General features: G+C 51.2%; 1 protein-coding gene across 1 annotated transcript; it reads right to left on the minus strand.

Moving 5' to 3' along the window:
• Positions 1-22335, minus strand: CCNI (cyclin I). The gene is made up of 7 exons (XM_027668218.1): positions 21825-22335; positions 11031-11187; positions 5401-5535; positions 3069-3143; positions 2772-2912; positions 2197-2427; positions 1-1674 (listed from the first exon to the last, which is right to left on the minus strand). Exons 2-7 carry the CDS (start codon positions 11142-11144, stop codon positions 1213-1215), a joined length of 1158 nt encoding a protein of 385 aa, XP_027524019.1. The 5' UTR covers positions 11145-11187; positions 21825-22335; the 3' UTR covers positions 1-1212.
• Between the last annotated feature and the right edge of the window lie 750 nt (positions 22336-23085).

The raw sequence follows: 23085 nt of genomic DNA on the forward strand, positions 1-23085 counted from the left end.
TCCAGGACAACTTTCTTTATTGCTACCAGAAGGCTTTCATCAGTACAATGGCTCCAGATACGATACCTTCCTCAGGGCTGTGGAGAGAGCGTACAGTCGGGACAGGGCGTTCTGAGAACGGGGTGTCACAGGGACGAGACAGGTTTAAAGGTCTGACTCTTGGTTAGAAGTTACATGAACACAAAACTCGAGGATCGGGTCTTTCGTTTTGGTTTTGTGACTGACAGGGACACACATTCCAAACCTCAGGGGTCCACAGCCACCCCGGCACCTCACCCAGCAGTGCTGGGAAAAGTGTGGGCAAAACCAGGCTCTGCACAATTCAAAGCTTACACTTCATGGAGAGGGTAAAGCATTGGTGAAAATTTACACTGAGTGCAACATTTCTCGGTGCAAACAAGAAAAAAATACCGTTTTGGTTCTAGTGCTAGAAAATGCAGTAACTGCTTTCTGTGTTGGGAGAAGCAAACTGGTGTAACTGGAGAAGTCTCTGTGTGAGGCAGAGCACCAGGGCCAGCTGCCCTAGGGTTCTTCCAGCGCACCTTCACGCTCCTGTGGGCATTACTGAAGTGTGGAGCAGCTTGCGAGAATTGGTTTGGGGTTTTGTTTAAAACCTTTTGTTTAAATCCAGTTTTGCAGTATTATCACATTTAAACACCCAAGTATTAACAAAAGAGAAGAGGTTTTCTGTTTAAAAGGGCAAAAGAAAAAGCTGTGGGGCAGGACAGAACGTCAAGCACAAGACTGGCTGAGAATTAAAAAGAGGAGCAAGCAGAAGGGGAGTGAGGAGCAGGTCGGAATGGGATCAGAGAGGTGTTAGTTGGCTGGGAAACCTGGAACAGCTCTGCAGGGTTGATGTGAGCTCTCAGATGTGGAGAATGGGTTACAACACACAGGAGCAGAAAAACAGTGGAACTGACAACACTAGAAAGGAACAGGTTTTTGCTACTTTTTTTTTTGGTTGGTTTTTGGGTCTTTTTTTAGATTTTTATACTTTTTTGTGTTTTTAAGTGCTTAAATAGTGGAACTATAATTAGCCGCACAAGAAATAAAATTCAAAAGGGGTTGGGATTTTTTTTCCTGGGGTTTTTTTGTTTTTTTTTTTTGGCTCCCTTCAGTTCAGCCTGACAAGGTATGGCCCCTTCTCCCCCCACTGAGGACACGGGCTGCCGGGTCCGGCGAGGCTCCTGGAGCGGGTGGTGGCACTCGCAGCTACATGACAGACACCGGCTGCAGGGGCGGGCAAGGGGACACGCTGCCCTCCTGCCGCGAGACGTCGGCGCCGCAAACAGAGCCCATGTTCTCCAGGGCCACGACCTCCGGGGCCAGGTCCTCGTTGTAGAGACGCTTGATCCCGTCGTAGAAGTCGTCCACTTCCATCTCTTCCACCTTGCGCTTGGCGGAGGCCTGTTTGCAGCCGCCGGCGGGGGCGGGACGGCGCTGGTAGAGCGCGGCTGTACCTGTGACTGGCGCTTCTGGCCGGCCGTTGTCCTTGGAGAGACCCGGCCCTGGGACAGAGGAGGGCTGGCGGTGGAACGCTCCTCTGTTACAGGTCACCAGGGTCTGCTGGAGGGGACTGTAGACATATACAGAGTTGGGCAGCAGAGAAAGCTGCACAGTGGAAAGGTGATGTGCCACGAGCTCCCGGCAGTGGATCAGCTGCGAGCTGTCCATCTGGAGGGGGAAGACAAACAAAGGTACCGGACTTGTGGGATCGCTGCCATGGTGAGGAGAGAGCACGGGCTCCAACAGCACCACCCAGCCATGCAGGAGGAGGAAGTGATACAGCACCCCTACCACGCTGACCTCCTGGGATACAGGCCCCTGCTCCTTCTTACACCTCATGGGAATAGTGGTGAGAAAAAGCTTAAAAGATACTAAAATGTTTCACTGCCAGAGCCTTTCCAGTACTTGCAAGTATGCTGGGAATGAATGCCTGAACCACTGACTAGGAATTTTGTGCTGGTCTGTTATTGTCTCCCTGGTGCAGCAGGACTCTGTGTACGTGAGGGCACACGGCTCCCACTTCTGTCACCCACTGGATGTGGTCAGGATGGAGCACTGTTCCTCCAGGCTGAAGCCCAGCCATCCCCACACAAGTGTACCAGCAGGCAGCCATTGGCAGCCAGGGATCCCAAAGCCCTGGCTGGCGGGAGCACTGAGCAGGATGTGTCGCGGTCCCTCCCCGCCCCTCACCTGTGCCTTCTGGAGCAGCTCGATGATGAGAGCCAGCCAGTCGGGGAGCAGCTTCTCCAGCTCCAGGCTGACGATGGCCAGTGCCAGCATGGAGCCCTTGAACTGCAGCAGCTGGAAACAGGCCATGCAGTGCAGCAGCTGCTTGGTGAGCGCTGCCACGTGCTGCGACGGGCTCAGCGTGGGCAGCAGAGCCAGGAGCTGCGGCCTGCTGGACACTGCCATGGCGTGGAACTGTGGGGACACAAGACAGGAGGCAGCTGGAGGCACCGATCTTAGGAACGCCTTGTGAGATGGCTCGGACACACTGGCATCCTCCAGCTTAACCCTGGAGGGATTTCCACACCAGGGGGAAAAACCCAGCACGTTGAACCCACCAAAGCTTGGTGCAGCTCTTCTAGTGGGGCCTGCCTGGCTTCTTTGGCAAGGCTTTTTCATTCAGAAAGTGCTTGTACAGAGGAATTACAAACATCCCGAGGTCTTTGCTCCCCTACAGGTAGAATTTTTGTTGAGGTGCTTCTCAACACATTATTTGCACTGACAGTCACCTGAAAGACCATCAGTAGCCCCTTACTTACAATATGAAGGAAATCCAGTGGCGTTGCCATGTGAAGATCCCAGTTCAGTTTATCCAGGATGATCTTCTCCATTCTGCGGATTTCAGCTGGAGAACAACCACAGAAGCTATCCCGAGCCAACACCTTCAGTACTGGAATCCTCTGCAAAAGCCAACACAAAAAAAGAACGGATTGTTAGAGAAATCCTACCAAGTGCTTCCTTCCTGTCCTGGCAAGTGTCAGCCACTGTGTGCAAGCAAGGGCAGGACTGGAAGGACAGATACTCCGACAATGGCAAGGTAGGAACAACAGAGTTACCTCATCTTCCTCAATGGTCTTTGCAGCGAGGAAGAAGCAGCTGATTGCAATACAGTTCAGGTACTTTGGACGGGCCTGCAGGACAGAAGAGCAGAGAAGTCTCTGTGTCAGCATGATGCAGAAATGATGCCCTGATCCTTCTGGTTGGACATCCCAAGCCCCAGGGTCTCCATGTGGATCGGCAGGCTGACCTCTAACTATGCCCTGGCAGTGGCAGGCTATGCCAAGCACAAATCCATGCTCCGTGACATCAGCCGAGCAGAGATCTGATCTGGCAGCCCCGTGATCGGAATGGGCAGCACTGGAGTGGAAAGAGCTCGGGCTCAGGCACTGCAGCAGAAATGGGAAGGACTGTCTTGCCTAGGGAAGTGTAACCTGGAAAAACACCACTCACTTGTTTTGCACTAGTTCCCAAACCTGTGGGCCAGGGATCAGTGGAGGAGAGCCAGTCCCTTCCACGGGAGATGGTTTAGGCAAGGTAAATGAAATTTGGATGGGAGAGGGTTCTGTCTGTGAGCTCTGTCCATGTGACTGTCTTTACAAAGGGCTTCATTCCTACCATCAGTGTAACAACCACTGGACATGGTCCCCTCCTCCACAGTGGCCAGGGACTGGGAAAGGCAGTCTGTTCCTAAACCTTGGCACAGCTGGAGATGCCGAAAGCAAAGGTAAGTGAAAATCCTGCAGCAAACCTGAAAATCCACTCACAACCTGCACTTGTGCACTCTGGTGTCCAAGAGAATGAAATCCCTTAGGGCAGGACCAGAACTGGGCCCTGCTGAGGGCTAACGAGTGCTGTGCAGTGACACACACCAAGACTGCTGTGGGTCACAGCCAGTCCCAGCAATCCCAGACTGTGTTCCTGGGGATGGGAAAGCACCTGATAAACAGGAGTTGAGCTGCATCAGAGGAATGAGAGCTTTATGGGAGAGGAGAGCTGGGGGAAGGAGCACAGAGCCCTGATGCTCGTGCAGCTAAGCCCCTTTCCCAGTCCCTGCTCGCTGCCTCAAGCACACAGAGGGCTCCTGACTTGTATTCCCATGCTTTCTGTACACACTCCTTGGCTGCTCCAACTTAAAGAAAAACTGTCCTTGAGGGCATTGGCTGCTGAGGGACTTAAATCTTTCCCATCTCAGCATTTCAGTAAATCAGCTACTTTGTGATCTCCTTAAAAATAAGACCTTCCATGGCTTGTATGAAAACATGAGCAATATTTATTAATGTTTAAAGGGTGGGTTAATGAATGAATGATGTCAGTTGTGTTCTTACCAAACTCAGTCACGTTGGAGTGCAAGGGCACAGGCCGGGAATGCATGTTCCTGCTTCCCTCTCCTAAGGGATACAGCCTACCCAACGTGCTGGTGGTGAGATCAGACATGTGCAGGTGAGACAGGGATTTGCCAAGCACAGAATGGTAGCTGAGCAAACATGATAAGAGATGAACTTCCCAAAGCCTGACCTCACAGCTCCAGGCCAGGGATTCCAGGCTGGAGCAGAGTTTGTTCAGTCACTGGGCAGGTACAAAGCCACAGCCCAAGCACAGCCCAGGTAACTCAAAGGACCAGAGGAACAGCAGGTCACACTTGCAAGGAGCCCAAGTGCTGGGTTTTACCCCCTTTTTAAGCAGTTTCTATGGTGGAACAGCCTTAAAAACAAGGGGGTTCCTCTGCTCTCCTGTTGGGGAATACACAGTGGGTTCAGCACCACAGGAGGGGACACGTGTCACACAGAAGCCTCCACCTGTGTGTGCTCCCCTGTCTCCTTCACACCCACTGGACATCAGCCAAAAGCTGCAAGTCCATCAGCCTGGCTGTAGAGCAGGCAGGCAGGGAACTGCTCCCAGAACAACAGTGGCCTCTGGCTCTATATTCTTTCCCCCCCTTTTTTTTTTCCCATTTCCCTGCACCAGCCTACTTGCCAGGCCCAAATCTCAAACTTTCTCTCCCAGCTGGTTCCCTGCTAGTAGGTGCTCCTGGCAATCCAAGTGGAACACATGAGGTGAATGTACTTAAAACACCCGCGAAATGGAGGTGAGCAGAGACCTTCCCAACACTTCTGTCCGAGGGCGCTGGTCCTGGGGTTGTAACTGTTATAACAGTTCATGGGCACTGCCTTTACCTTCTGAGTCTGTTCAGGGTGAGACTGGGCTCTTGGTATCTCAGAGCCCACCCCAGACTGAGGCTCTGGAGCAGCAGGTGCCAGCCTATCCACGCGGAGCAAGGAAGGGGTGTGAGCACCAGGGGGGAAGGAAGAGTTTCCGTCAGACTGCACACACCAACAGCTGAGTGGGGGGTAGGAATCTGTTCCAATTTAAGGATCCACAAATATTTACCTTTACTGCAGCTAAAAACCTGTCCAGGAGGCTGATGGCCAGGGCGAGTGTTTCTGGGTAAAGGTGGAACTGGTACTTGAGCTTGGCCAGCCACTGGATGACCTCATCCCTCTGCCTTGGAGAAATGGCTACATCCTGGGGGAGAGAAAAACAAACTGTTCCTATACACGGGCTGAGCAAGTCCCGAAACACCAAAGGTTTTACCTCTGCAGGAGTCTCTCTGCACGGGAACAAAGCCTCCTTTGGCAAGGGGAGCCTCGAGCCAGCCTCAATCACCACTTTGTTCCTGCAGTTACTTACCTCATCCCAAAAACCTGCCCTGGAAGAGCAAGCTTTCCTTACAGCAACCCCAAACCTCACTCCAGTGTCACTGTAGACTGGGGATAAGAAGAAGGATGTCTTGCAGTTTCTCATACACTGACAGGCTCAGCTCCAGCTTAGCTCCCAGAGGTTTATTATTTTTTTAACCTCCTCAGAACCATGTGGATGCACAGGAATGCCCAGCTGGAACAAAACCAGCCCAGAGGGGAGGGACCCAGTTGGACTTCTGAGAGGAAAGGTTTATTTTTTCTTCAAATTATGGAGATTTTTTAGCTCAGTGTATGTTAAAATAAAGAAAATTGCCAGCAGTGTACAAAAGGCTTTTAGTGGCTCAGTTAACTGGGAACTGGGGTGGAGCAGGTACAATTTCACCTGCGCTTTGGGTTTGGTGTTTGGTTTAAGTTTTTGGCCCCTGTCCTCCCCATTGTTCCGTTTGGACAACAGCTAAATTTCAACCACATGTACAGCTTAGCCATTGACATCAAATCCTTCTGTGTGACTGAGTTCAGAAATATTTACAGCTCTTCCAGAGCCTTTCACATCATCCAAGGAACTGTCTGGTCTCACTCCAGTGGGGATTATTGGGGATGACTAGCAAGGATGTATCCAGAAGCACAAACAGCTGGGCTATTACTGCCCTCCCAGCAACACCAGGAGAGTGAAGCAGCAGAAATTTAAAATAAAACCACCCCACAGAGATGCAAACCCAGTACTTAAGGCTCTGTCTACCACCCAAACACCTACTGTGTACCTTCCACGGACAGTAACTTGCTTTCTACCAGGGCTTGCTGCCCCTCCTGCCTTGGAGTCCAGCCCAGGTGAAGGCAGAGCTGTAATGGCAGAGGGGCCTCCCTGGGAACACGTGTCACCCCTTGCCATGTTACTGGCCGTGTGACATCTTTACTCTGCACTGAGCTCCCTTCCTGGTGGGACAGAAGGGGTGGGGAAGGTGCCAGGGCTCCAGCCACAGGGCTGGATTCTGGGCTGTGGGACAGCAGGGGCACAGGTGGTGACCGCTGCTCACACATGTCCCCCAGTTCCCTTGGGAAAAGTACACCAGTCCCAGTGCTGTTGTACTAGGAGTGCCCTGAGGAGAACAAGGGCCTGCCAACCGTTCTGTCCCAAGCCCAGCAGGGGATGGTGCCCTGGTGTCACCAGAACTGTCTGGTGATCGAGAGGGGCCTCTGCTCTCAGCTGCCACTCAAATGCTTCAATAAAAAGTACCTGCCATTTTCTCAATTCCAAGAAATATGGTTGTTTCTAAAACTGTTGATGCAGTTTCAGGGTGAAATGTGAGCCCCCCCAGGGGCAGGACACTTGCTGCCAGCAGTGCCCTGCACTCCTCCCAGGAATGCCAGTTCAAGGGGTGTGCTGGGAGCACAATGAACACACCACACAGCAGGAGAGTTTATTAAATGCTCTGCTAACGCTGTTCCGGACACAGAACAGGGACTGAGGGTGTACCTGTGGAGGAAAATGGGCTGAGGGGGTGAAAATGGCACCTGTGGCACTTCGGAATGGGGAGGGAGGGCCCTGCCTCAGCAGCATGGGGGCATTTCAACACCACCACAGCCCTGCCCCTTCCATCCCTGGAAAATCCCATTCCTGCTAGATCCAGGCAGAAATGGGCATCGGCTTCCACGGCTCCTGGCAGCGTCTGCCCTGGCTCGGCGCTGTTTTCCCTGTGCCTGCCAAAGCAAAAGGTTAGGCCTTCTCCTAAAAACAGCAGGAGTGGGAAGGGTAAGACTGCCTCTCAACCTCAGCCCTCCTGAGATCTGCCCTGAGGCCAAAAGGCCCCAGTTCAGCCCCAGAGTGATCTTTACCAGCAAGGCTGTAACACAAACTACACACTTGGTGCCTGTAAGGCCTGTCCTGGCCGTGGGAAGGGAAATGGTGCTTGACCCAAACCCTAAGCGTGTGTAAGATATAAAATTAAACCAAACGACCCTAAAGCCCCATGGCCCTGTGATGGGAAGGAACAACTGCAAACACCCTCAGTTCAGTGTATGTGCAGCACAAGGAAGGCTCCAAAATTAAACTGGCTCCTTAAGAACTACCCGAAGAAGCAAAGGAAAGGAGGTGAGTCTCCAGCTCTTTTCAACATCATCCTACAGAAAGGGTCTACTCCAGTCCCTAACTGCAAATGAGGGAGCAGGAGGCAGGGGGGAATTCCCTCACACACACAGACAGAGCAGGGAAGGTTGAGCGAGCCCAGTGTAAGAGACAGACAGCAGTGGGACCTGGTCCCCCCTGCACCCACAAGCCCTGCTGCTGCTCCTGCTTCCACACAGGGTAAGGAGCCTCCCACACGAAGTATCGGGCTCTGCTCCCCTCCCTTGGAGGTGTCCCTGTGCCACCCTCAGAATAAAAGTAAGAAAATGCAGCACAGTAACATTAATTAAGCAGCGAGGTCACTGTTCCTTAGTTAATTGAAACTAAAAGCAGCAATGAGACACTCAGTGGCTGAAAGTGAGGAAGTCCCTCTGGGCTGGAAAGCCCAGAGTTCTTGCCTGGTGCAGAGGTACTTTCTGTGTGTGTCCCTTCTGCACCAGACAGGAGGGTCAGGGGACACGACATGGGCGCAGATCACCTCTAGGAATGCCCCGAGACTTCCAGAATATGCAGGCTAAAATAAACATTATCTGTGAACTCAAACATGACTCAGTTTTATTGCAGCCCCGTCTAGGAAAAACACCTCACCTGATACTGTTTTCCTTCATGTCTGCTGTCCCAGACAGGTGTTTTGCCCTTTCCCCTGTTTGTTCCTGTGTGGCCTCCTGGGGAGTGAGCAGGTGACCTTTATTAGGACTGGAAATAACCTGAGATATTCTGACTCCTCAAGAGGTCCAGAGAAGAAGTGGGAAGACAGGAAGAATGAGCCAGAACAGGAAAGAAAGCAGGCATGACACAAGTGACACTGTTTCTGTTAAAAAAAGCCCCAAAACTCTTGGCTCACACATCTCTGTGCTGCGAAGTTACTTGGTAACATGCAAAAATCAACCTCTGACCAGGCTTTACAGCTTGATTTCTAGCCTTAATCCCATGAAAACTTCGGAATGTCACCTGCATCTTGTATAACTCAAGTGGTGGGGGAAAACCACAAGGGAAAAAAAGGAAGAAAAAGACCAGATCCATTCAGAAGCATGAGGAGGGTTCCAGACTCAGCCCATCTGTTTTTTCAGGCTGAAAAGCCCTTGTGAGATCTGGCTTTGCTATGTTGCACATACCCGGAGCACTGGCCTGCATTTAAAGTAGGGGATGGGAGTTTTCAGACAAAAAGTACTAAGGAAACACAAAAATCACATATATTAAACTACCAGGAACAAAGTCCCCAAGAGACTCTGCACCCTGTCCTAAAAATGGAAAGTCTTCCTGTTTCTGTAACTATGGGTTTGTTTCTTCCTTTCAAAGGTCTCAACTGACACATATTTAGAAACTGCATTTGTTCCGGTTTTAAACATTAGAACCAAAAATGTCTCCTCAAGAGTCAAAACTGAAAGTTTCCTCCTGCAAAATACCCCCTTGCGTGTCTCCAGTCAGGCTGTTCAGATCTCTGCAGCCGCACTCACGTCTGTCCCTGGCAAACCAGGTGAGCTCATTAAACCTTTGTGCAGTCAGCCCACCCTCGCAGCAGGGAATGGAAAGTTCCACACGCTCCGGGGTGCCAGATCTGATCCACAGAGGGCTGCACATTTCCCGACCGTCACGGCAAATAAACAAGTGTCGTGCAAGTGAGGTTTTAGGCTGCTGCAGCTGATTGCAGAAGGCAGTGGCTGTCAGGGAATCTGACCACCTTCCAGATTTTACAGAAAATGGGGTAATTCACGCTGAGCACCATGGCCAAAATGAACGCCGGGGGCACACGGGACAGTTGGAAAAGCTGGGTGTCGTGAACCGCAGGAACAGAGAGAAACCTGGGATTCCACACAGTGTTCTCAGCTGCCCCGTGGCCTCGCAAGGGGGAAAACAGGAAGAAAAAGGTGACACCAAGACAACAGAGTTTTGGGGGTGGCAATTCCAGGAGCAGAAACCCTTGGGGACAAGCACAGAACAGGGACTGCTGCGAGGTCTGCCTAAGGCAGGCAGGTGGTGGTTTCTGAGCCACCTTCACCAAGGCAGAAACGCAAGTGCCTTGTCCCTGTGAAATCTTCCCCCATGACTCTGGTGTGGTTACACTCTCTTATCCTCTAATCTTATCTCCCTACATTATAATCACCCCAGGAATACTGCCAGCAGGGAGTGACAGCCTGGTTTGCCATAAACCAGAGGCTTAAACTGTATGTGCCCCAAGACAGCCACAGCTACATATGCTTCACACCTCTGACAACCATGTCGCTCATTTGGAAACCACAATGTGGATTAATAAAACTAATACTGAGGCCCTTAAAAATGTATATGCTCCTACCCAACAGCAGCAGTTTCTTGTTTGCCAGACAGAAAAAACAAACAGCACGGGGATTAGCTCTGACAGCAGCTGACCTACCTGTATGAACGTTTCATGTGGCGTAACAACAGCGAGACGGGATCCGAGTCCTTAGTGTGGTTATTTCAGCCCAACCCAGCACCGAAGGAGCAGAAACCCTGTGAGAACCATCCTCACATTTCACATTTTGTTTTGAACAGGACTCTGTGGAGCGCAGAGGTGCTTCTGGGTGCACGTGTGAGACACACACCTCCTTCTGAAAGAGCCCAGGCCCAGCTCGGGCTGGGTGAGGCCGTGAGCAGCCTGCTCCAACCTCCCTGCTGCACAAGTCAAGCTTGGACTATGGAGCCCCTGCGGACCCTTCCACTCCGAATTTTCCTCCAGTCCTATGAGAACATTCCTAACTGGAACAGGCCGGTGCCTGGCTCTGGTTCCCTTGACACGAGCTTACACCCTGCTCCATAAATAGCCCTGCTGGAGTCAGTGGGGTTCTTCCTGGAGCAGTGCCTTTCCCAAGTCAGATCAACACTGTTATTAATGAACTAGTCCCAGAAATGGAGCTGCTTTTAAGAACTGTTGCGAAGTTGGTGCCCAGTAGAAATGGGCACTAATAAACCACACATTTCGTAAAATTAATTTAATTAAGACAATTCAGACAATGTCTGTATGTGCTTTCAGAGATGTACCACTGTGTGCTGCGCAGGGTGTTCTGCACCCCCGGGGGCAGGTGTGCCCCTCAAATAAAGGGGGAATCCCTCCCTGGAGAGGCCGATTCCCCAGGTAAAGGTAACCCCTTCTGAAAACACCTCCAGTTGTTCCCATACCAACACACCCAGGACAGCCTCCTGCCTTTGCTGAGATCAATGATGTGAAGAAGAGATATTACCTGATCGGGCTGAATTTTCGGCACATGTGCTTTCCACATTTGAGCTTCCCTAGAGATTGCCGTCTCCAGAAGGAGAGACAACCTCTGGCTCTCCAGGGGTCCTGAAAACTTCATGGTAACCCTTGGATCCACCTGCCACCCAGCTGGATACAGCTACCTGCAAAACCAAAGACAGCCTGATGAAACACTGAGCCAAAGGCAGCACAAAGGGGACTACAGCTGCAGGAAACGGAACAGGCTCATCTGGGACACGCTGCTTGGCAAACCTGCCCACGGAAACCCAACCCAGGTGGCTCAGATTTGAACAAAGCTGGGCCAAAATCACCCACAGGCCTCCAATCCCTCTGTGGGCTGCTGAGGTTTTCTGCAAGAGCTCTCTGACCTCAGCACTGAGAGGTGGGAGAGGCTGCTGGCAAATCCATGAGACAGGGAGGAGCTGCACAGCAAATACAGAGGGGATTTCAGCAAGCTCTGAACAAATGAAGATTCAAGGTGCTTTCCCAGAGCTAAGGGAAACCTTAAAGACTGACAAGGAACAAATATTGTTCTTCATTCACATATCCTGCACCAGGTATAAAACCACACTCCAGTACCACTTAAAGCCTGTCAGGTTTTAAGTGGCAAATAAGCGTCAAGGCCCTCAGTCCTGAAAAAAACCTCCTTTTATTTTAGATTTTTATAAAACAAATGCTTCTCCATGAGCAAGGGAGAGGCTGTACTGGGTAGGCATACACCTACACAAGGTTTCCAGGTATCAATGGAACGACCCGAGGTTTTCCAGCTAGAGGGAACACCTTGAATCCAGGATTCCTGAGCAGGGCTCCAAAAGGTCTGCAGTGTGTCTCACAATCACTTCCCATCAACCCCCAAAGGGCCAGTGTGGGCTGAAAAATCCCTGTTAGAAGTTCCTCCCTTGCCCAGGGGGATATTCTGCCTGGGGAAGCGAAACTCCAGAACCTCCAACCTCACGTTATTTATGTGCATTTAGTCATTTTTTAATTTCTTTTTTAAACCTGGGGCTGATCCCGAGGACACTCACTGTAAATGGGGCCAAGGGGAAACAGGGATGCACATTCACAGCCTCCCTCAGCTCCTTCCCTCGGGGGCTTCGTGAGCATCTCATTATCCTCCCATCAGACACCACAGGTTTTCCCCTGAGCTGGGCAGGTTCCCAAAGGCCGGATCCCCCACCGTCTCCAAAGCCACCAGCACTTCCAAAGGAGGGGTAAAGCCCTGGGAAATGAGCATGGCACTGATGGAAAAGAGCAGTTCAAATTACAAGGAACAGGTGAAATATGTTGTTCCCTTCGGCAGAGAGGGGCGGAGCTGGGGGACCCCTTCCCACCTTTCAAGTCCAGAGCCCCAGAAAGGGTTTTTTCCAGGCCTGTGCAGGGCAGAAGATGGGTGATTTACCCATTTATTTATTATTTGACTGAGCCTGCAGGTTGCCAGCTGTTACATCCCTGGTAACGCTACAGCCTCTCAGGACACACCTGGAGAAGATCCGAGAGCTGCACCAGGTGAAATATGTGCCTGGAGAAACAGGACCAGGTCAGGACCAGAGCCACAGCTCAGCCAAGCCAGCACAGAGGCCAAAGCCGGGCCCAGTGCTGAGCACTGAGAGCGAGGAGACCAGGAGCTCCTGGCTGCACGCTCATTAGGAAAAAAGCAGGAGCTATATTTAGCCCAACCACGTCTCCTAATACAAAATATTGATAGTCTTTTCTTGGTTTTGCAGGAAGAGAGTAATTAGCCATCACTGGAGAAAACACAGGAAAAATTTCAGGCCAAAGTGAGCATCCTCAGGCATTGCTTTTTTCTGTGGTGACTGGCAAACATTTCCACTGTATTTACAACACAAACATGTTTCAGAGGCCTCTGAGCCCAGGAAAGCACTTTTAGTCATCCTGATCCCTCTGGAGGTTGTCCCTGTGCTGCCTGGGCCAGTCAGTGGCCCCAGCAGAGAGCTCGGGGTGTTCCTGGAGCACCCTGACATAGCAGTGAGCAGCGCTGCCAGCTCCTCTTGAGCTGCCCAGGGGAAAAGAGAGGGGAAAATAACCTTTCCTTTCTGAACTAGGGACGTAATTCGATCGAGGGCTGAGGCTTTATAACCTTTATAAGGGGAAAAAAGAAGAGGACTGACGCGCTTGAAAGTTTCCCTTGGAGCAAGAGCGGTGCACGGACTTTTCCAGCACAGAGAGCAGGGCCAGGCAACCGGCCAAGCGCCCCCGGGCTGAATCCAGTTTGCATCTCCATTTACACAGCTCTCCCTCAGATACATGCATGCCATTTGGAAAAAATGCCAGCACATGTATGCAGGCTTCCCAAAACGCAAGGGAGGCACGGCAGAGCGGGATCCCAGAGGATGAGAAACGGGAGGGCTGGCACAGCTTCCCAAAATCCAGCACAGGGAAGTCGTGTGAAGATCACAGAGGGACCGGAGGCCCTTCTCTCTGCTCAGGGCAGGATGATAAAACCTGAGCAGCGCAGAAAAGCAACACCAGCAGCACAGATCCCTGTCAGTGCAGCAGCACCTCCCAGGGAACAGTAGGAGGGTGCTCCAGCCAAAAGCTTCCCTCCTTTTCCTGAGACCCACGGCTGGAGGAGCTGCCCAAGCTGGGACAGCCACCATGAACTAACTCACCCCAGCTTTCTGCTTCTGTTTTCCTGATTTAAAATTAAACCTTAGCTCCACGGTGGTGGCTTTTTTTTTTTGGCCTTTTTTTTTTTTCCCTGTGGTCACTTTGGGAGTTTTTAAACCACTGCTCACACAGTGCCTATGGTTTCTTAATCTTCACTGGAAGGTCAAGTGGCTCTGCTGAAACCCCTTAAAGAGCAGTTTGGAAGTTAATAAAGGAGAAGTGAGCCAAGTCAAGGCACCAGCTTTGACGTCTCCTGAGAAGTCACAAGCTGCAGGTCGGATCTTGCACTGAAATTTGAGAGTCAAAACTTTGGTGTGAGGTTTTCACTTGTGAGAGCCATCAAAAATCACCTGCTTATCCATTAAAAATAGCCCGACTTGGTCCATAGAATGTAACCCACCTCATAAAGATCTCTCTTTGGTCCGTGTTTATAGCTAACTTTACTAAAAGAAATACTTTTCAGTTTCCCCAGGAGAAATTTTAGGCTGCAAAGTGCAGCAGGCTATGGTTTCCAGAAGCAGTTTCTGGGGGAATTGGGGCAGACGGCTCTCTGGACAGAAACACTTTATGGTTTTGGGGATGCATTTGTGTAGGATGCAAAATAGGAGGGTTTTTTTTTATTTTTAGGCTTTGTAATCACTTGCACTGACAATAAAAAGTGCCTCCTGCAGACAAAGGATGCTGTCACAGGAACATTCACTGGCAGAACAAGCTCCTAACACAGTTCCTGATCTTGGTGCCTTCAGCTGCAATTCAGCTGTGCCAATACATCCAGGGCAGTAAGGGAAACCTCTTTGGTTTTGGTTGTGGGTTGTTTCTTGTTTGTTTGGGGAGGTTCTTTGTTTGCTTTTTTAACACAGCTCAGTTTGGAAACATTAACAACATCGGTCCAGGTGGGTATTCTGAACACGAGGGGTAATTCCAGTAAGAGCCCAACCACCAATTTCTGCAGACCTTTGTCAGCGACCAGCAGCCAAATCTGCTTCAGCTGTAGCAAGCAACAATAAAATCTTACAGCTGACCTGCAAACAGATTTTTCTGGGCGGCGGGGGGAAGGCAAAGCAGAAGGAAGAGAGGAGGAGACTGAATTCCTCGGAGCTCCAGCCAGCCATCTGTGATTTCAAAGGATCCAAACCTACTGCTAGAAGAAATCCTCTAACTGCAAGTTGTGATTAGAAATTTCAAAGCTGTGGGCGGGGGGCTGGGATGGATGTTAATTTTAGTACCCGGGGCTTTCTCTCAAGCTTAACTCTTTCCTGGCCCTGCAGTGAAGCAGCCTGGAATGTGTCAGTGTGGGACCCAAACCAGCCCCAGGCCCGCAGGGGACACTGCACCTTCAGCCAGCAGCACGTCTGAGTTGTGCCTAAGCCTAAAGTGGGGAAGAGGTAATTTCATGCAGGCTGGGAGCTGGAGAGGGCCCTTGCCACTCGTCTGTGTGACTCACCCCGAGCTCACTCCCACAGCCTGCTACAAAGGCAAGCCTGTGAGATATTTTGGCAGCGTCGCTCACGTACATCATATGCTCGCCACTTCTTTTCCTCCAACCAGATTTTTCCTGGGAGTGCAAATAAAGCTGACCTCATTTTAGTGCTGGTTTTCCAAACGGATGAATTTTTCCAAACATCTTAAAGGAACCCGCCAGCTAAAACCACGGGTCGGCAACAGCAAAAAGAGAAGGCAGAGCAATGTTTTGATGGGAGGGAAGGGAGGAGTTTTAAGTCTATTTTGAAACAGAAATCCCAGGGTCCATTTAGCAGCAAGGAAGGAGGAGCAGGAGCCCTCTGGAAAGGGGTGCACCACAAACTGGACCAGTTTTAACAAATCTTTGCTTTACTTTGTTCCACCAGCCTCGTGACTGACACCAGGGGTTTGCTGTTTAAGGGAAGCTAAAATGGTATTTTCCAAAGTAGGGCCTTTTAAAAAACAAGGTAGAAGATGAACTCCTGACTGAACTTTCAGACAATGTCACCATTCTTCCCTCCTGGCAGGATGGGCATGATTCCAGACCCATGCTCTGACGGCTCTGTTTGGAAATGCCAGGGGAGGAGGAGGAGGAGGTCTACATTTGCTTTTTGCCTAACAACTGCCAAGATGAGCCCATTCAAGCAGCCTTTGCCCAGAAAGGCCTTTGGTCAGTAATGGCTCAAATGTTCCGTGCCACAGCTCCCGAGTGATGCAAACAAGCTGTTTGAATCACAGCTCCCCTCCCTTCTGGGGCAGCCTGTGGAAACATATGGAGCACACTGTGGATAAAAGGTAAAGCCGGAGTGCAGCCCTGGGAGAGCAGCTCCAGCTGCACAACGGATGTGCCTGATGCAAAGAGGAGATGAAATTCAATACATTTTAATGAGTTCTGCTGCGAGATTTTGGGTTATTTGAACCTAAAAATCAAAGGAAAATGTAAACTCCTCACAAGGCTTATTAAAATCAGCCAAAAGACTGATTTTGGTAGGAATGGGCCCTGCTATTGTTCGGCAGCAGATCCCAAGGCTTGGAACAGCCCTGCTGCCAGGTCAGGAATGTGAGCCTTTACTGTGTGCACTGGGGTGTCACATCAAGGGCGGGGACAATTAGTGGTCACATGCTGAAAAGGTGGTGCCACCTCCTTGTCCAGAACTGAAGCACCAGACAGGAATAAAGCAAAGAACAACGAACGTTTGCTGAAATGATGCCTATTATTTTTATGGGGTTTTTTTCAGCCTAAATAAATCCAAGAAAGCCATGGCTGGCCCTGTACCAAGCTGTCTGTACACCACAAGCACAGCTCCCAGTGATGACCAACCAAGGTTTACATAGCAGCCTCTGGGTTCTGCTTTGGGACCCTCTGGCTCTTCTGGGGACAACATCCAGGATTGGAAGGGAACACCTGGCAACCCTCTGAGAAACTTGAGGGTGCTGCTGCTGAAGAGCCACCAGGCCATGGGCCTGAGGGAGCCATAGCAGCTCCTGAAGAGTATCACCAGCTGCCCCCTAATCAGGGAGGGTGAGGCACCCCGTTAGCAGCACCTGGGTAAGGGCTATGTAAGGGGCAACTCGAGGCACCACTGCTTTTTGCAGGCTGTGACGGAGGAAGGAGGGACTCAGGTAGGCCTGTTCCAGTATAACCAGTCCCAGGTTTGGTGTGGCACACCGTGGGGCAGTTTGGCCTCTCCCTTGCAGAGGATTTTTTTGTCTTGCAGGAGCTGTGGCGCCGAGTGAAGAGTTTTTAGGAGGAAGCGAGCAGGCTGCACAACAACAGCAGAGGAGCTTTACGGGAGATGGAGGGGACCTTGTCTGGGACTCAGCAGCCGGGAGAGCCTCAGCCCCCCTCTGCAATACAGAAGCAGGCAGTGTCCGCCTCCATCCTCAAGGAGCATGTAAGTGTCTGGAGAAGGGAAAGGGTGGAAGCAGGTGATTTCTGGCACTAAGAGGAAAGTCTGTGCCCCACCTAAAGGCTTTTAAAAACAAAACAGGCTCACCACTCTTGTTAAAGGGGAGCCACCTGTGCATTTGGGCAAAAAGTATGGGCTACCTGCCCCTAAACCAGGCCACACCAGGCAGGTGGTGTGTGATTGCAGCGGTGATTCAAATGACTGTGGAGATCCAGGGGAGGCAGACAAAGGCTTCTTAGGCCCTAAGTGATGTTCTCCTCAGTGCTGGCCACCAGTTGGCTGCAGAACCAGTCTCGGTGAAAGGGTCTGAGGTTCTACAACCACAGAATCCTGCTTGTGGTGCAGCACCTGCTTGGGAGCGACAGGATCCACCTTGCCAAGCCAGGCAAAGGTATCTCTGCCATTGGAATGTCTGACCAAAATTTTACAGAGGGGTTCAAAGCAGGTATGGCAGTGCAGCTACTATGGGAGTGACGGGGCTGGTGAACAAAGGACTTGGGGTGACAAGTACACTGAGAGCAGCTCGCCTGTTCTTCAGGCAGCAACTGCTGAAAGCAGAGCAGGAAGGCTTTAAAAGGAAAAAAAGAAGGGGCAAACCAAACCTGGCATTATGTAATGTCTCACTGCCAGTCTCCTAAAAGCAACACAGGCAGAGCATGATTCACTTCTCCCACCACCAATATAACTAGGTAGAAATCAACAGTAACTTGAAGGAAGTCACTCCAAGGAAAAGCAAGCTCACAAAGTATGAGAGTGAGCAGTAATTTCATAAAATAGGGCCAGAGGCTTTCAAGCTCATAAAAGCCAACTCTCTACAGGCGAGGGCCAACAGGCATTCAGAATTGAAAGCATCATGCACCACCTTTTGAGTAAAATAATCCCCTGAAACCAAATAAATACAATGCCTCTGTGGGCAAAAACACAGAGACAGGACTCAGCAGTAGCTCTTTTTGTCTTTCGGCAGTAGTCGGTCATTAACATCAATGAACAGCAATAAAACCAAACAAGTTTATACCCAGTTCAACACCCACTTCCAAAAAATGTCTGACTACAATGGCTTGATTCCTCTTGACAACAACAAAAGGGAATTTTGTCTGAAAGCCTAAGTGCTCACCAAGGCCAATATTTTGCTTTGCAGATTCTGATTGGCTTCGGGGTAAATTATCAGTGATTACAGCTAATATCAGGATACAGTGTGAGGCAGTAAAAAGAGATAATTATGAGGAAATGAGGAATTATCTGCTGTTGAAACAATAGATCAATTATGAGGTACAGCACAGTAGCTGCAGAGCAGCATTCTTGGGCTCTGAGGGTACTGTCTTCTCTTTCTCATCAACCAAAGAGAACCCACAGTTATAAAGCTTAATTATCCTCCAGGAGCTCAAGCTTGCTGACTAATTAGTCTCTTGTTGAGACAATACAGAAAAGGATATAATTCCAATTGTCCGCAAAAATAGGATGGCACAGGCACAGTCCTGGCTCTTCCCTGTGTATTTATCTCTCCTGCCCTCCGAGTACGAAGGCAACAGCTTTGATATCCGTGGTTCTGGACAGCCTAAAAACAGTCCCCAGCCTCAAACAGATGGAGGCAGGGAAAGGAGCTCCGGGAGGCGGGAGTCCGAATAAAGAGGAAGGGAGCGGTGTGTGTGCGACGGCAGCCGGGGTGTTCCCGCGGCTCAGCCACACGTGAGCCGGGTGAATCCCGCCTTGCTCCTGTCACTGCACAGACACACACCCTGCAGGGCTCTCACAAACACACACCAAGCTGGCTCTGATGCTCGGGGTATTACTGCAGCAGTTGCAGGCTCTGTAGTTGCATGGCCACAGTTAGGAGTGCTTAAACTGAACATTTACCGTGCAAACTGTTAAAAAAGTAAGGGCTGAAGCTTTCAGGAGCCAAGTTCTTGTCTGACAGACGGCTGTAGTCAAGGGCTACCCCAGCCAAGAAACAGGACCTTGAGGTATATACAGCAAAATGCCACCAAAAAGGCACAAAAGCCTCTGGCAGATGGGTTCATCCAGCACCTCCATAAGGAAAATGTCTGATGTCCGGGCTGATGAGCAATACAGACTATCTGCAGTAACATGTCATTCCTGAGTGAGCCTTTACATGAGTTTATGGCACAGCAAGTGCAAATAGCCATTATGGTTAATAAATCAGTCTTGGTAATATTTGCAGTCAGCAAACACACAGGAAGGGAAAATGTCAGACCACATCTGCTCCGTACTGAGACAGGAGACACCTGACATTTCCTTCCACCTCAATGACTTCACTGTGCTGGTTTGGCCTCTGAAAACAGCTATTATTGTGCTGAAATCTCAAAGAAACTGTTCTCAGTGAACCAGAATCCCCCCTGAAATCCACCTCCTGGATGGCAAGCCTGGATTTCCTGCTGCTTCATTGGAGTGCCCTGGTGGTTCTTTGGTCAGTACCTCCCCTGCACCCGGAATCACGGGAGCAAAGTACAAAAGGCACAAATTGGCAGCTTCCTGGGCAGGTCAGCTCTAGACACTCATTGTACATCCTGCAGGGGAGGAATTCAGATCCCACATTTCACACCATCTGGAGATACAGGTCTGCTTCACTCACAGTCTGCTCCCTGCTCGGGCAGTGGAGTCCTAAGGGTTATAATTTGGCAGTCAAAATATGATGTCTAATTTTCTTGAGGTCCTGCCCAGCCTTTTTAAAATCTGTTTGAAACAAACTGCAGGCTGCTTATCTATCCCTTCCATCACCCGGTTCAGATGGCCCATTTCCATCAGCGTGACAGATGTGCTGAACCTCATCTGGTAAAAGCACAAAGATTAGACCCGTGAATGTAAGTGCTCCCAAAAATCCAGTTCAGCAGGAGGTCAGAAGTAATTAATGCTTTAACCACCGAATGGTTGCAGGTGTGCAAGGGGAAGCACCTTCCACCACAGGGACACTGCTCCAGGCCTCACTTCAGTCCCTGCATGAGCTCTGCTGAGAAGCAGGTCAGCACAGAAGAGTTGGAATGGAAAAGGTAAGGGACTGTAATTACAGGGGACACGCTCCAAGCTTTAAAAGGCTCTCAACACTTTGTCCACCAAAAAGCTTCTCCCGGGGCAGCGACACGAGCGAAGGCAGTGGCATTGAACAGCCTCGTGCCTGGACTGACCTCTGTTTAAACTGATAAATGTACGTCCGTGGGCTGCAGCCCCAGGACATCCTAGACATGGAACAAGGGGGAAAGCCTGGCATCCACCAAGGAGAACCTTTTACGGTCCCACCACAGCAAGGCTCTTACCAGTTCACGTCAGTATTTTTAAGTAGGGTCCCAGAGCAAACAAAGCACAGGGTTTGGGAGTACAGATCGGACACAGTAAAAGGAGCATCTAAGGTCAGTTCTGCCACATCAAACCACACGCGAGCTCTGCATCGGGGTGAAGGATAATTAAAAGTGTATGTGTATGTACACCATGTGAAAGTTCAGTTCCTGCTGGGGAGAAGCCAAAACACCAGCTTCCCACACCCCACACCAAGGTCTGTGTAGGCACAGAGGAGAGCCAGCCAAGCTACTTGAAAACCAAAACTGATTCATTTGCAGGGATCCAAAATCAAACCCTCGAGACAAGGAAAAGATGCCGTGATTTGCTTTTTGGGAGACAGACTCCTCCCCAGCCTCACCTTGGCTAACCTGGGCTCCAGATGTACCTGCAGTGGGGCAGAGCTGGGGGGCACAATCAAAGCTGTCACCTGTGCATGGAAAAGGGGAGACGCTCCCCTTTCCAGAGCGTGTCAGGACCACATCCATCTTGGTCAGTTTTAGTATTTTGGCTAATAAAAAAATCTCACCCTTCTGTCTCTTAAAAGGGGCTGTGCCATGCACAGGCTGTTGCAGCGCACTATGGAAAGAATGTTTGGGAGCAGACAAAGGCTGATGCTGAAAAGCATTTTTAAATTCAGGCTTGAAACAGTCTGCCTTTTAACACCCTGATTTTTAAGAGCAGGAAAATGAGGGATTGTTCCTTTTTCCCCTCCTTCACGGGGTCAAAAGGGGAGGATATGGGAACAGGTTTTCCTGCGTTCAGTTTCCAGGAGGATTTTTTTTTGCCAGTCTGCTTTCTTTTTACCACAGGCATGAAACAACCCATGGCAATCTCACCCCTTTCAGCTGACCCCTGAAATGAATTTATGGAGCACCCCTTTGAAGATGGATTCGCAGAAGGCAACGCTGCTCTTCCTTCAAGGAAACTTAATCTCTGCAAATGAACTACGTGAAGAGAACAGAACAAAACCGGGGGCCCACAGGGAAGTCGGAGAGAGACTTCATCAGGTACTGTAGTGACAGGACGAGGAGTAATAGGTACAGACTGAAAGAGGGGAAATTCAGGTTAGATATCGGGAAGAAATTTTTCCCTGCCAGGGTGGTGAGACACGGGAACAGGTTGTCCAAGGGAGGCTGTGGCTGCTCCATCCCTGGCACTGTTCAAAGCCAGGTTGGACGGGGCTTGGAGCAATCTGGTCTAGTGGAGGTGTCCTGCCCATGGTAGGGGGGTTTGGGACTAGATCTTCAAGGTCTATTCCAACCCCGCAACATTCTGTGATTCTCAATCTTCGCCGTGACCAGAAACTCACAGTTGGGGCACAGACGGGGGACCGGCACCGCACCCGCACGGACACACAAAGCACCGCTCGCAGGATGCTTTGCGCGTCTGTAACCACAAATTAAAACGTTTATAACGCCAGCGCTGCACAGCGATGCCGTGCGCGCAGCCCTCGCCCCCCCCCGCTCCCCCCGTCCCCGCCCGGCTCTCACCTCCCCTGCGCGGCGGCGGGGTGCCCGGCGGGGCCCGGCCATCAGCACCCCATGACGGGGCGGCGGCGCCGGGGCTCCTCCGCGGCGCTTCAGCACCGTGCGGGGCCCATGCCCGGGGCGGCGGCGGCGGCCGGCGGGCTCCTCATGTCGCCATGACGGGCGAGGGAAGGCTGAGGGGAGGTTGGGGGTGGAGGGGGGGGGAAGGAAAGGTAGGCGGGCCGCCGCCGCCCGGGAGGGAGGGAGGGGGTTAAAATAAAATAAAATAAAATAAAAATGAAAAGGGAGGGGGGGGGAGCGAGAGGCAGCCCGCAGCCAGGCGCTTCCCGGGGGGGATCGGGGAGGGGGGGGTAGGAGGGGAAGAAGCGCCGGCGAGGCGGCGCGAGCGCCCCTCAGCGCGGAGCCGCCTCACCGCCTCCCCTCGGCACCGCCGCCAGGGGACAAAGCCCCGTGTGAGGAGGGGCGGAGGCCGCCGGCGGCTGGAGGCGGTTCTCCCCTCCCTTGTTCTCCCCCCTCCCCCCCCGCCGCCCGGTGAGGGTCCCGCCGGCGGGTGGCTGTAAGGGGGAGTCGGGGAGGGGAGCAGGGACTCTTTTCTCTGGCGGAAGAATCGCGCGTCTCGGTCGCTTCGCGAGGGCATCCGCGGCGCGTGCGCGGCTTCGCGAGAGAGCGGAGGGGACACCGGTCCCGGCCGGGGGAAGGTGTTTAAAGTTGTGTTTAAAACGCTCGCGAAGCGATGAGAAAAGGCGTCTGTTTGTAGCTAAACCCCTTCTTGTGTGGACCCTCGGCAAAAGCGCCGAGTTCTCGCCTATTCTGTGCCCATCCCGTGTCTCCCAGCCTGCGTGTGCTGGGACAGACCTCCTTGTTTATTCCATAGAGATCCCTTATTTACTGCCCTCCCTGCAGAATGTAAACAGGAATTTGCCCTGGACTTTATTTGCTTCCTTAGGCCTTTCCCCAGCACAAAGGGTGTAACTGCACTTTTCCTTCTCGTATCCAGGCTGGCATTCCCACTGACTGCATGAATGCCAGGGAAGCTGAGGTGTTGTCTTACAGCTCCATTTATTCTTTAAGAACTGGACAACTAAACTTGTGAATGTCCAAATTTTTCTGTAACCTAATTTTTTTTTTAAATGGGTTTGGGACTGTGTTACAATACAGTACAGCAGAGACCAGGAACAGAATAAATACTCGGCATGCAAATCCTGGCATGGTGAGGAGTGTCAGAATCTTGCCACACCACCAGAGGTTGAAATGAACAGATAAA

Source organism: Corapipo altera, unplaced genomic scaffold (assembly GCF_003945725.1).
Source record: "Corapipo altera isolate COAL_440 unplaced genomic scaffold, ASM394572v1 214, whole genome shotgun sequence".
Lineage (NCBI taxonomy): Eukaryota > Metazoa > Chordata > Aves > Passeriformes > Pipridae > Corapipo > Corapipo altera.